At 45.9% G+C, this 13,020-nt stretch overlaps 1 protein-coding gene across 7 annotated transcripts in view; it reads left to right on the top strand.

Moving 5' to 3' along the window:
* ANKRD6 (ankyrin repeat domain 6) overlaps positions 1-13,020 on the top strand; it is a 166,225-nt gene that overhangs the window by 108,729 nt on the left and 44,476 nt on the right. For all 7 annotated transcript variants that reach the window (XR_001512234.1, XM_006778258.2, XM_006778257.2 and 4 more), the window contains exon 3: positions 6,667-6,765. Coding sequence is in view for 6 of the 7 variants with exons in the window: in XM_006778258.2 (XP_006778321.1) it covers positions 6,667-6,765 (99 nt within the window). In the remaining variant the exon portion in view is untranslated. The remainder of the gene's footprint in view (positions 1-6,666; positions 6,766-13,020) is intronic.

The following is a 13,020-nucleotide window of genomic DNA, read 5'->3' as shown; positions in this document are numbered from 1 at the left end:
ATGGGGAGCACTTCATAAGTTATGTTAAGGTCTATGCTGAACACCTGAAAATAATATAAATTGAATGTCAACTGTAATTGAGGGGGAAAAAATTTAAAACGACTATGCAACCCTGATCTGTTGTATTTCTCATGATCTGAAAAAAAGGAACTACTGTCATTTTGAAATTGTTCTATAATCTCAGCTAAATTCTTCCTGTTAAACTGTTTTCCCTTGCGTGGGTCACATCTATGCAACTGTCCTCCTTGTAATAACAATTGTTTCATTTCTTTGAGCTAATGGGTCTCAATTCCTCTCTCCTTTGCCTCACTTCTCTGTGTGACCTTGGACATAAACAAGTCAGCAAAGATTTTGTTCCAGGAATGGCTAAGCACCAACACCCTTCTTTCTCACTTTGTGGACCCATTCTGGGGTTCATCATTCATGGTCTGAAAGGCCTGCCCTTTAGTACCGAGGATCCGAAACCTGAGCAGGAGGGAGGAGCTGTGACCCGACCTCTGAGTCTTTGCTAGATGAGGGAGTGACCAGCTCTCGGGCCTGGGCTCCCAGGCCCAAGGAGTCAGTGGGAGGGAAGAGTTTTTCCAAACTTGTTTCTGTGGGTTGTGGTTCTCAACTGATGCCTGGTCCCCCTCCCTGGGGCTCAGCCCCTACCGAGGGAGGTCTCTCCTACATAAACACCTTGCCTCCCTCGGTCTTCCTGGGACTGACCAGTGACAGGGTTAAGCAGCATGTCTACACACATGCTGGGAATAAAACACCTCCACTTCCTTTCAAGGTGCATTTTAAGCTGCTTGCTTTTGGCCGGGCTCCCTTGTCATCCTGTTGACAGGAGATCTTTATCTGAACAGGAATCCTCCCCTGGAACGTGCCCTGACATAGTCCCGCCCCTCCAGGTGGGCCTTGGCCTCTTCAAACTGTGCAGCAGGGACCATTTGTTCTGCGCTCCCTGTATGACCACCTGTTAGTGTAATTTGTGGGTCACCTGCTGGAACAGGACTCGCTCTGCTGTTCTTGTGCAGCAGTCCTGCTGGAAGTGGGACCCACTGGCTCAACTGCCAGAACAGAGCAGCACCCCAGACCACAGCCCGGAGCTGTGGACAGCAGGGCCACCTCTCTGTGGTTGTTGCTTGGCAACATCTCCAGGCCCTTTGCTGTTCAGTTCCCCAGAAGTTGATCATGGTTGGGTCAAGGGAAATGTGTGCGCTCTGCAGGGTCTTGTGTCCTCTCACCCCTGCCCGTCTCAGAGCCGCAGTTTGCCGACCACTGGCCTATCCTGATATCAGAGAGAGTTGGAGGAGCTAGCATCTTCAAAGAGTGTAAGGTTCATAATCTCTGGCTGTACATTACAATCACCTAGAACTTAAAAAGAACCTACAACAGCCCAGCCAGCGAGGCTCAGTGGTTGAATGTCGACCTATGAATCAGAAGGTCACGGTTTGGTTCCCAGTCAGGGCACATGCCTGGGTTGCAGGCTCGATCCCCAATAGGGGGCCTGCAGGAGGTAGCTGATTGATGATTCCCATCCATGTTTCTATCTCTCCCTTCCTCTCTGAAAGCAATAAAAAAATATATATTCTTAAAAGTACCCACAACAGACCCAACCCTAGGCTGATGGAATTCAACCATTTGGTGGTAAGGTTTCAGATTTTTTTGTTTTGTTTTAATTTTCAGGTGACTAATGTGCAACATGGTTGAAAAGCAGTGATTTATGTCAGTTGTTCTCAAAATGTGGTCCCATACCAGCAGCATCCGCTTTTCCTAGAAACTTGTTAGAAATGCAAATTCTGTCTGCACCACAGGCCTACTGAGTCTGAAACTCCAAGGGCCCCAGATATGTCTTTGAACAAGCCCTCCAAGAGATTATGCTGCCCAAGAAAGTTTGAGAGCCACTGGTTTAAGACATAATGTTAATGCAAAAGCAAGGCAGTTTTATGTGACTATAGCTGTACAAACACATAAAGAGAAAAGGTGCACTGAAAAAGTGTGGATAAAATGGTAATAGTTGTATTGGGTGGTAGTGTTACGACTTGCTTTTACCTTTCAAATTTTTAGGAATGTCACTTTATTGCTTATATATTCTTTTAAGATCCAGGAAGCCCTGGGTTGTGGCGATGTGGGGTCTTAGTATTTTGTGCTGGCAGGTGTGCATGGAGCATCATGAAGAATGTAACAAGAGGAATGGCTCTTGCTTGGACAGGCCCAACGCAGCGGGTTTCGCCCAAGGGCCTGTAGCTGCTCCGGGGAGAGTTAGCCTGGCCCGGCTCTCAGCCCGGGTCACTCATTAGAATCCCCTGGGGAGGTTGTATGACAAATGATGCCTGAGTCCCACCGTAGGGAGTTGAGCCAGAATCTCTGGAGAAGGGACTCAGGGAAAAGCAGAGGCTGATAGACAGACAAATGGACTAGCCTCCCTAGGTGATTCTCATGTACAGTGAGAATGGAAAATCTCACTCTGTCCTTGAGATTTTAAGGAAAGCAGGTTATTTCCACGCACCTTCCGAGGTCAGCATCTGGGAGTCTTGGGGGCTCCCTGAGGGTGAGACACAAAGCCCCTCTGCCAGGGGACAGCCTTACCCCCACAGCAGCAGAATGGGGTCAGCATGAGGGCCTGGATCAGACAGCTAAGGGGTGAGTCCAGACTCTAATGACCTGTTGTGCGACATAGAACAAGCAAGGGTCTCTCCATGCCTCAGTTTTCTCGTTTGTAAAATGGGTTTAACGATATTGCCTACCACACAGGTCATTGGGAGGATTGACTGGGCAAGTACATGTAAAATTCTTAGGATAGGGCCTACTGTGTGCCTCATAAATGTTAGCTACTTCTGTCCCTTGCTCTTGTCCTCATTATTATTGTTCTCCCTGGGCCCACCAGGGCCTGCATTCAGTTGGGTAGAACTGGTCTTTGAGGAAAACTGGGATAGGACCCAGAACAAACTGATGTGTCTAAAACATCTTCTTCTCGTGCATAGTACTTAGTCTTTTCTCCTGTTCCCACTTCTTCCACTGGCCAGTGCTAGGGGCCTGGAGGTGAGAGCAGTTGCATCCTTGAGTCTGTCATTCCAAGTCCGCACTAACAATCAGTTTTTATCTGCTTCCTCACACTTAGAGAGCATTCCAGCCCTCCCCGTTGTCAGGTATGACCTTGGAGTGCATCTGTGTGCTGGGTGAGAGCAGCTGCTCTCTTTAACAGCTCCACTTTTGCTATTTTTTCTTTTTTTTTTTTTTAATATATTTTATTGATTTTTTACAGAGAGGAAGGGAGAGAGATAGAGAGTTAGAAACATCGATGAGAGAGAAACATCGATCAGCTGCCTCCTACACAACCCCAACTGGGGATGTGCCCGCAACCAAGGTACATGCCCTTGACCAGAATCGAACCTGGGACCCTTCAGTCCGCAGGCCGACGCTCTATCCGCTGAGCCAAACAAGTCAGGGCTACTTTTGCTGTTTTTTCACTACAGAATGTTCTGGAAAACCTAGTACATTTCTGCTCCTCTCTCACTGTCCTTCTTTGGGTGGTGGTGATGGTGTGTGTGTCTGTGTGTGTGTGTGTGAATATGCATGTGTGTGTCTAAGGGGGTTGGTCTTGTGGGAGAAAGGCCCTAGGGACAGGAGTGCACAGCTTTTGGTTCAGTAGAAACTGCTGCCCTGGCTGCTGTGATGTTGATACCAGAAAGGCACCAGACACATGAGGGGTATACTCAGCCTCCTCAGAGAAGCCCCTGTGTCACGTGCAGCTGCTTAAATGCTTGTGAAGCCCCCCGGATGTCTGTCTCCTCTGACATCCCAGAACTCAGTCCACAGCCATCACAAGCTCTCCATTCCTCTGAGGTCAAGCCTGGAACTATGGGATTGCTCCAATCCCTATGGGATTGGCAGCCCCAGCCTGCCCTGTGGTTGAGGAACACTGGATATGCCCCCCTGCTCCCCAACCCCAGAGTCAACTTGCTTCATCATTTAGGGAAGGCACGGTCCACCCTCAGGGAGATCCCAACCTAGTTGGAAGAAGTCAGCACCGAGGGTGACACTCAAAACAGAATGTGGCCATTTCCTAAAAGGGACCTGAAGGGCTGAGGGTGTAAAGCAGGGAAGGCCAGAAACATTTCTTCTTGGAGAATCGGAGAAGGCATTGTTGGGAGGACATTCCCGCCAAAGGAGTCTTTCCTCGCAGGTACATAAAGACTAGGAACTGTGGACTGTGCTTCAGAAATGGAAGTGGGCGAGTGGATCAGCACCGGCTGGTAGGACCTCCACCCTCCTGCGGGGGGGTGGGGGGGGGGCTCAGGCTGTCCGAGTGACTGACAGACATCCAACTCTGCCCCGGGGCATTGGCTAAGGCCAGGCTTTGGGGTGTCAAGGAGGAGAGGGAGCAGTTGGATGCTTCAGGGCTAGGGCCGAGGGCAGCTGGAGGGGAAGGAATCCGTGTTAGGTGTTGGGTGTTACCTCATTTATCCTATTCAGTCCTGTGGGTGGGGAGTGGAGGCCCCTTCTAGTTCACAGGTGAGGAGACAGGCTTGGGAGAGTGCGGTGCACAGAAGCACCCAGGCGTGTCAGTCAGAGCTGGGATTTGAGTTAGACTTCTGGGGCTACAATGTCTCGGCCTTTACTCTCTCCAGATGAGGAAGGTATCTCCAGCTGAGGGTCTTTGTCAACAACTTAGAGTTTCTAAAGTGCCCGCCCGGTGCGACCTGGTGTGAACAGCAGTATTCCTTCTTCTGACTTCTGATTATCTGTGTTTACTTGGGCAACATTTTCACCTTCTTGGGCCTTGCCTCCCACCAGTAATATCTGATTCCTGACGAGGATGTCCCTCAGGGCTCCTCCGACACCCAGTGGCCCCTCGGCCTGGTGCCTATTTTCCATCCTTTCTCCCCGCAGCTTCCCCTGCCCCCATGGTCTGTATTTTTTCAGTTGCTCAAACACACTCTTGTCCCATCATTCTGTCAGCCTTCCTAACACGTCTCTCCTCACACGTAACGACTTCCCTGTGTTGCAGAATGCCTCATATCCTTGACAAGGACACACAATGACAGGTGGAGCCTGGCACAGGGCCAGTGAGCGGCACCCAGTCATTTTGCTCCATCTGATCAGCTGTGGACATTTCATTCAAAGAATCAAGGTTAAGTAGCAGGCGCTGAGCACCGTCATCAGCCAAGGACAGTCACTCTTCATCTCAGACATTGCTTTTTTATAAAGGCTTTTTATATCCCACTTTCTTGGGAATAACTTTTTCTTAATTAAGAATTCTAATTTTAAAGTGAGCTCCGACCTCTTTCCATCATCTTTCTAGCGTTTTGATTGCATTTCATGGGTAGAAATGAAGATCCTTTATTGTTTGCTATCTGTTTTCCTCCATGGCTAGTTGCCCATGGCAAACTGGCACTTTATTGAAATCATAAATGGGTTTATCCTGCTAGAATATCAGTAACGGTCTTTGGGGAGTCTTATTGAGGTGCTGAAAAGGACTTAAGGCCCCATGAGATCTGAATCCTCCAGGGTGTTTCTGCATGGCTGGGGGCCGGGGTGAAATGATGCTTGAAATTGAGGGCGGGGGGCGCTATCTTCACAGTGAACTTGAGGGAGGAAGCAAATGGGACATAATGTCTCCTTTAGAATTAAGAGAATTTGGGGTTTGGCGCAGTCAGATCTCAGAATTTGTTTTATACCAAAGAGGGTTATTCTGGGTGTTACCCTCAATGTCATATATGAGGAGCTGCATGCTTAAGGCAGGCAAAGGGAATGGTCATCTCTATGACCCAACAATAGGGCTAAGAAGCCTTCTCAGGTGCGTAAGGAGACGTCCACACAATGGTGTTCTGCAAACTACTAAAAACAGCCTGTGTGTCCGTGAGTAGGAAACAATGAACAATGAATAAAAGAACTGGAGCTGGCCCTGGCCGGTTTTGCTCAGTGGATAGAGCGTCGGCCTGCGGACTGAAGGGTCCCGGGTTTGATTCCGGTCAAGGGCGTGTACCTTGGTTGTGGGCACATCCCCAGAAGGAGGTGTGCAGGAGGCAACTGATCGGTGTTTCTCTCTCATCGATCGGCCTGTGGACTTAAGGGTCCCAGGTTCGATTCCGGTCAAGGGCATGTACCTTGGTTGCAGGCACATCCCCAATAGGGGTGTGCAGGAGGCAGCTGATCGATGTTTCTCTCTCATTGATGTTTCTAACTCTCTATCCCTCTCCCTTCCTCTCTGTAAAAAAAAGGGGGGGAGGCGGGGGTGAGAATCAGTTCTAATCAGTTGGGCCAGCAGTTTGAATTCTGAGTAATTACTAACCAGATTTTCCCAGGGCTGATAAGCTTGACCTTTTGCTCTTCTCCCATCTCACCCCATCAAGTGCATTGTGGCCACTTCATTGCCCCTGAGTATCAGCACCTGTGGGAAAACAAAAGAAAATAGGAAACCTCTAATTTCCTGCTTGTTTTAATGAGTGGGAGTAGAAATTATGCACTAAGGGAAATATTCACATTTTGAGCCTGTTTTGTTCATTGGTTACAGTGCCAATAGCCAAGGTTAACTGAGACAAACTTGAATTCTGGATAAATCCATAAGAATCTTCTATCAAACTATAGGGGAAGGGATGAAATGCCACTGTGCAGCCTGTCCCAGGGGAGTGATTTTGATGTCCTGTTTTGAAATTGGTGTTTGCTTTGCATCAACAGCATGGCCGGACCCCCCTGCATCTCGCTGCCAATAAAGGTCATCTTGCTGTGGTCCAGATCTTGCTGAAGGCTGGCTGCGACCTCGATGTTCAGGACGATGTGAGTAGAAGCCACCATTCTATGGGGGTGGGTTGTCAGAGGAGCTTGTCTGCCTAGAAATCCATAGTACAGCATGGAACCTGCTGTGAGGTGGGAGGGGAGTAGGTGCTCTTCAGCCCCTTTAATCAACGTCTTGGTCCCCATGGTGGGAAGAGCTTACTCTTGAAGACCTATTCTGGGACCTATTCTCAATGGCAAATTAGAGTTTGGGAATGTGTGCTAAATTCCCATCATGGTTCATTTCCTATCAAGCATCATTCAAGTGCAGAGTTTAGAGGGCATTTTGTCTGTGTCCTGTCTCAGTATGAAGGAGCACCACACACACACACACACACACACACACTCTTACACACACAAGTGAGTATTGATCAAGCTTACCATTGGAGAAAAGGTGGGGCTTAAAAACTTACTTTATTCCTTTTCTCACTTTGATTTCTCTTAATCAGTGTACATTCAGTTTAAAACAACCTATTCAAAGAAGCAGAACTTGTCTCATGGAACCCAAGAAAAAGGAGGTCTGCAGATGGAGCTCACTCTGGTGCTGTACCATTATTGAGACTCAGCCTCTGAGTCTCTGCACTCAGATTATCTAGAGAGACTCCAGCTGGCTTCTTTGGGATCACGTATCCATTTCTGAGCCAATCAGCAGTGGTGGGGTGGTCACGTAGTACCTGGGGTGCCCTATTGGGTCTTTGAGAAAGGTGGCTTCTCTAAGAAGAGGATATAGAAAAGATTATGTAAATTGTTCTCCAGTTAACTATTAGGAAAAAGTCCTATGATAATGTGACTGGAAACTGTTTCTAACTCTGTTTCTAACCCTAGTTTGTGTAGTAGGACTCTAAGGAATAAGCCCTTCTGTAAGGAACACAGCATCTTGGAGAGTTTGCGCTTATAACCTCTTCTAGATTCACCTTTAATAACTGTGGTTACAGAGTATTAGCAAATTTGAGATCCTCAGGCATGCTAGGGTGTGCATTACCAAAGGGCTTCTAGTTTTCTTTGGGCCTCTGTGTAATGTTCTAAAATTTGGCAAACAGAGATAACTAAATATGTCATTGTTTTATGATGGGCAGAAGGCTGTTCAGTGTCATTCATAAATATCTGGTTATATTTGGAATCTGTTGAGTCATCAAGAACATTATTTTCAGAAGACACTGATTTAGTTTTAAGCTGTTGATATCTACCTTGGGCCATATGCTATTTTTATTTTCCCATACTGTAGACATCACTACATTCATGATTACATCATACCCTTAGATGACAGCAAAAATACCAGGAGAGAGAAGAGATTCTGACCACAGAAAAGGCAGGCCTTGGAGTTGCTGGTGCACACGTCTTGGGGTGCATCTGGTCTCCTCTTTAGATAATTAAAGCCCTTGCTTGTCATGATGGCAAGGCTGCAATGCCAGGCATGCTAACCTATCCCAACCCAGCACTCTTGTCTGAGGTCTAATGCAGCAAAAGCCAGGCTAACTCCCTAGCTTCTGCTATTTATATCAGACAAGATAAGAACTCAAACAGGCAGGAGTTCTCACAAGGTAACCAAGGGCAGCCGTGTCAATATAGCTATGTTAGCCGAAGGAAAAGCCAGCGCTATTTTTAACAGGAACACCCTCTCTTTTTTGAATTAGTATTTATTTTCTTTCATCTTTTTCACTTAAACAGGACAGTCCACACATTGCTTCTCTCAGATAACTTAATATAAAACAAAATAAGAACACAACAATAAAACAGTGTAAAAACAGGTGAGGATGGAGAAGGTGGAATGGACCTTCACTAGTTCTGAAGTAATGCATTTGCCAGATGTGGCTCATGTCTGTCTTCTGTGTGTCTGCCGTGCTTGTTAATGATCAGTCTTGAAACTTATGCAAGAATTTCAGGAAGAAAACCCTTTATGGGTGCTCTTTAAAGAAGCTGGAAAATTCATTATTGTAAAAAGTAATTTCAGAAGCTGACTGTACCCAAGACATTATCTTGGATGGTGGATAGAAACAGAGAATGTTAATGTTATGAAGCATTTACCCCTGACTTCATCTTCTGCAGATACTGTTCTTTATGTCATGGTAAAGACTGAGAATTAGTTGAAGAATGTCTTCCAGTGGCCTGGAGTGGGATTATTATGAATTTGAACCTGTGGAAACCAGTTCCTTAGAATATGCAACCGCAGGAGCAAATTCCCTCTTGCCTCTCGTCAATCCTATCAACTCTCATTGGAGCTCTAACGCCATCTCTGATTGGTCAATGAGCAATCACACAGCCCCCACCCCAGAAATAGTCCAGGACCCTGTGGCCATGGTAAAAGGCATGAAGGAAGAAAAAAATAAGAAAAACCAGAGAAGAAAGGCTAGGAAGAACCCTAGAAGATCAGAGAGGGAAAAAGAGGTCAGCAGCTTGCTTTGTGCACCTAGCCTGTCTTGAGCTTCCTTGCAACATGTCTGCCTGTGTCACCTGGAAGGGGTTCCTCCTGAAGAGGGGCATGTTCCACCCTTGCATGTCTGGGGTTTCTTCCATGAGCTTCGCTTTGGAATCTGCTCACTCTTTCTCACCATGTAGGAGAGAATACTGAAAGCATATACAAGGATTTAGACCTCAGAGCTTCCAAACATCTTAAAAATCCCCAAGTAAGGAACACCGATGTCAGAAAAAATTGAGAACTGGCAGTTCATGTACTTTACAAACAGGTCAACGTGTTCCAAAGGAAAGTGCCAACTGCAAGTTTCTAGCTGCAGCATTTTTCCTTCTGCTGCTTTGCAGTTAATCATTCAACAGCTACTCCTCGGGCACCTAGAGAGGCCATAGCACTGCACTGAAGCACTTAGCTTACTGGTAATGATGCCATAAAGGGCCACCCAACCCCACAGAGGTACCTGATCTTTTAAAGACCTGTCCTCAGGTTTATTGGCTTCACAGGTTGGAAACAGGTAGGGGTGAGTGCAAAGAGCCTCAACTATTTGAATTCTCACCCAACCATGCTACCCAGGCCAGAATTAGCTTGTTTATCCTCAGCGAGGCACTGACCTGCACTGGGTCTTGGTTTCTTTTATCAGTAGAATGAAGGAGTTGGATGCCCTGACACTTGGAGTATAGTAGAGGTCAATAAGTATTCACTGAATAAATAATGAGTAAATGCTGTTGACAGTGTTATACTTTTCCCAGTTTTTTAAAAATTTCCCCAAAGTTTCAGAATTTCATGTTTAAATCATAGAAATAAGAATTATGTCACACTTGCTTCTTGGGCATATTAATAAGTATGTATTGCAGACACATTTTATTCTTTTCTGTGTCCTATTTCAAAGAGGAAATATTTCAACAGTAAACTTTCGCTTTAAAGGAGGAAAGTAGATTTGCAGGTAATTGACTGTGTTCCAATTTGTTCTCAAGTTGTTCAGTTGTTTGTGTTGTGCTCAGAGAAAGAGTCTCCCAGAGCCTTCACTTTGTATCTTAGTAATTTAAAGGTGGCTGAGTTTATACCAGAGAAGCGTCTCTCTCAGTCCCCCAGAACCACCCCATCTAGTGTGAACAAAGCTCAGGGTGCAGCTGAAGGACGGCCTCTTCTAGTGGGGAACGGTTGACTTTGGCTTTCACCAGTGTTTACGGACCCATAGGCAAGGATGAAGGCTCTGAGGGAGGGCTCTGTCTGAGGGGAATAAAGGTGGGGGCGGGGGCTGTGGCCTGGAGACAAGCAGTGCCACTCAAAGGTCTCCGCAGAGAAAGGGGAGATGCAGGAAACAGCTGTGCCAGGTGGTTGAGGACAGTTTGTGTTCTCTGTTTGTTTGTTTGAATCTAGCTTCTTTATTTAGCACAATCCATGTGAGATTCATACATGTTGCATGAAACAGTAGTTCATTCCTCTTACCAAGTAGTATTTCATTGAATAGATATACCATAATTTATCCATTTGCCAGGTTTTTTTGTTTCTTTTTGTTTGTTTTTTTAATTAAATCTTTATTGTTCAGACTATTACAGTTGTTCCTCTTTTTTCCCCCATAGCTCCCCTCCACCCGGTTCCCACCCCACCCTCTGCCCTTACCACCCCCCTACTGTCCTCATCCATAGGTGTACGATTTTTGTCCAGTCTCTTCCCACACCCCCCATACCCCTTTCCCCCCGAGAATTGTCAGTCCACTTCTTTTCTATGCCCCTGATTCTGTTATATTCACCAGTTTATTCTGTTCAGCAGATTTTTTATTTACTTGATTTTTAAATTCACTTTTTGATAGATATGTATTTGTTGTTCATAATTTTTATCTTTACCTTTTTCTTCTTCTTCCTCTTCTTAAAGAATACCTTTCAGCATTTCATATAATACTGGTTTGGTGGTGATGAACTCCTTTAGCTTTTTCTTATCTGTGAAGCTCTTTATCTGACCTTCAATTCTGAATGATAGCTTTGCTGGGTAAAGTAATCTTGGTTGTAGGTTCTTGCTATTCATCACTTTGAATATTTCTTGCCACTCCCTTCTGGCCCGCATAGTTTCTGTGAGAAATCAGCTGACAATCATATGGGTACTACCTTGTAGGTAACTAACTGTTTTTCTCTTGCTGCTTTTAAGATTCTCTCTTTGTTTTTAGACCTTGTTATTTTAATTATGTGTCTTGGTGTGGCCCTCTTTGGATTCCTTTTGTTTGGGGTTCTCTGCGCTTCCTGGACTTGTAAGTCTATTTCTTTCACCAGGTAGGGGAAGTTTTCTGTCATTATTTCTTCAAATAGGTTTTCAATATCTTGCTCTCTTTTTTCTTCTGGCACCCCCATAATTCGGATGTTGGTATGCTTGAAGTTGTCCCAGAGGCTCCTTACACTATCTTCATATTTTTAGATTCTTTTTTTTTTTCTTTTTCAGTTGGGTGTTTTTTGCTTCTTCATATTTCAAATCTTTGACTTGATTCTTGAGATCCTCTAGTCTGTTGATGGATCTCTGTATAATATTCTTTATTTCAGTCAGTGTATGCTTAATTTCTAATTGGTCCTTTTTCATATCCTCGAGAGTCTCACTAGACTTATCGAGGGTCTCACTGAATTTATTGGCAGTTTCTAGAAAATTCTTGAAAAACCTTATAACCGTGGTTTTGAACTCTTTATCCAGTAGTTTGCTTTCCTCCATTTCTGTCATTTGTGACCTGTTTCTTTGTCTCCTCATTTTTTTCTGCTTCCCTGTGTTGATAGAGTGGCTTTCTGTGCTAGGTATCCTATAGGGCCCAGTGGCTCAGCCTCCCCAATTACCTGAGGTGGACACTCTTGGTGCACCCCTTTGTGGGCTTTGTGCACAGTCTTGTAGTTAAGCCTTGATTGTTGTTGGTATCAGTGGGAGGAATTGACCTCCAGGCCAATTGGCTGTGAGAATCAGCTGTGTCTATGGTGGGGGAACTTCTGCGCTGGGGACACCCTTATGGGGCAAGACTTGCTTCAGTGGGGCTTTGGTGCTCACTGAGTCTGCCCCCTGAGTGTTTCCCTTTTGGATCTGAGGAGTTGTAATCTGGATGGTCCCACTCTGACCACTGGGTTCACTGACTCTTGGATCTCTAAGGAGGTGCTAATTTAGCCTCTGCCTGAGGCTACCCAGCAGGACCTATGGAGAGATCTGCAGATTCCTCTTCTTTATTTGGGGTTTTGAGGTGCCCAGATGAGGCCCAGCTGTGAAGCAATGCAAGCTGCTGTGAGGCCTTGGGCCTTCTTTTGGATGTTCTGGGTCTCTCTGACCCAGCTGCAGTTTGTTAGGTAATTTTAGATTGCAAAGGGCCAAAAAGCCTCTGCACAGAGCTTGGGTGAGGCGGGGTCTCAGGGAATCAACAGGGCAAAGGTGCAGAGCAGTCAGGAGCTTGAGACTCCCTCCCAATTGAAAAAGACAACCATGTCCTCAGTTGCCAGTCCTTTCCACGTGTGCCTCTGTACCTCTGCACTTTACTTCCACACCTCCTCTGAGTCGCAGTGTGCTTTTCTCTTTCCTTCTAGTTGTAGAATTTCCACTCAGCCAGCCTTCCTGTGATTCTGAGTGATGTCTGTTTTGTCTTTTAGTTGTATTTTTGAAGTGGTTGTGCGAGGCAGCAATTTTATCTGTTTACCTGTGCCGCCATCTTGGTTTCTCCAGTTTGTGTTCTCACTGCAGCCTCATACTGTTGTTAGATCTCTTTAGTCTTTTTTTCTTCTTACATTTTTATTGATTTCAGAGAGGAGGAAAGGGAAGGGAGAGAGAGATAGTAACATCCATGAAAAGTCATTGATAGGCTGCCTCCTGGATGCCCCACTCTGGGGATAGAG

The sequence above is a fragment of the Myotis davidii genome, unplaced genomic scaffold (genome assembly GCF_000327345.1).
Source record: "Myotis davidii unplaced genomic scaffold, ASM32734v1 scaffold269, whole genome shotgun sequence".
Taxonomy (NCBI): Eukaryota; Metazoa; Chordata; class Mammalia; order Chiroptera; family Vespertilionidae; genus Myotis; species Myotis davidii.
This window is presented reverse-complemented; position numbering and strand designations above follow the sequence as displayed.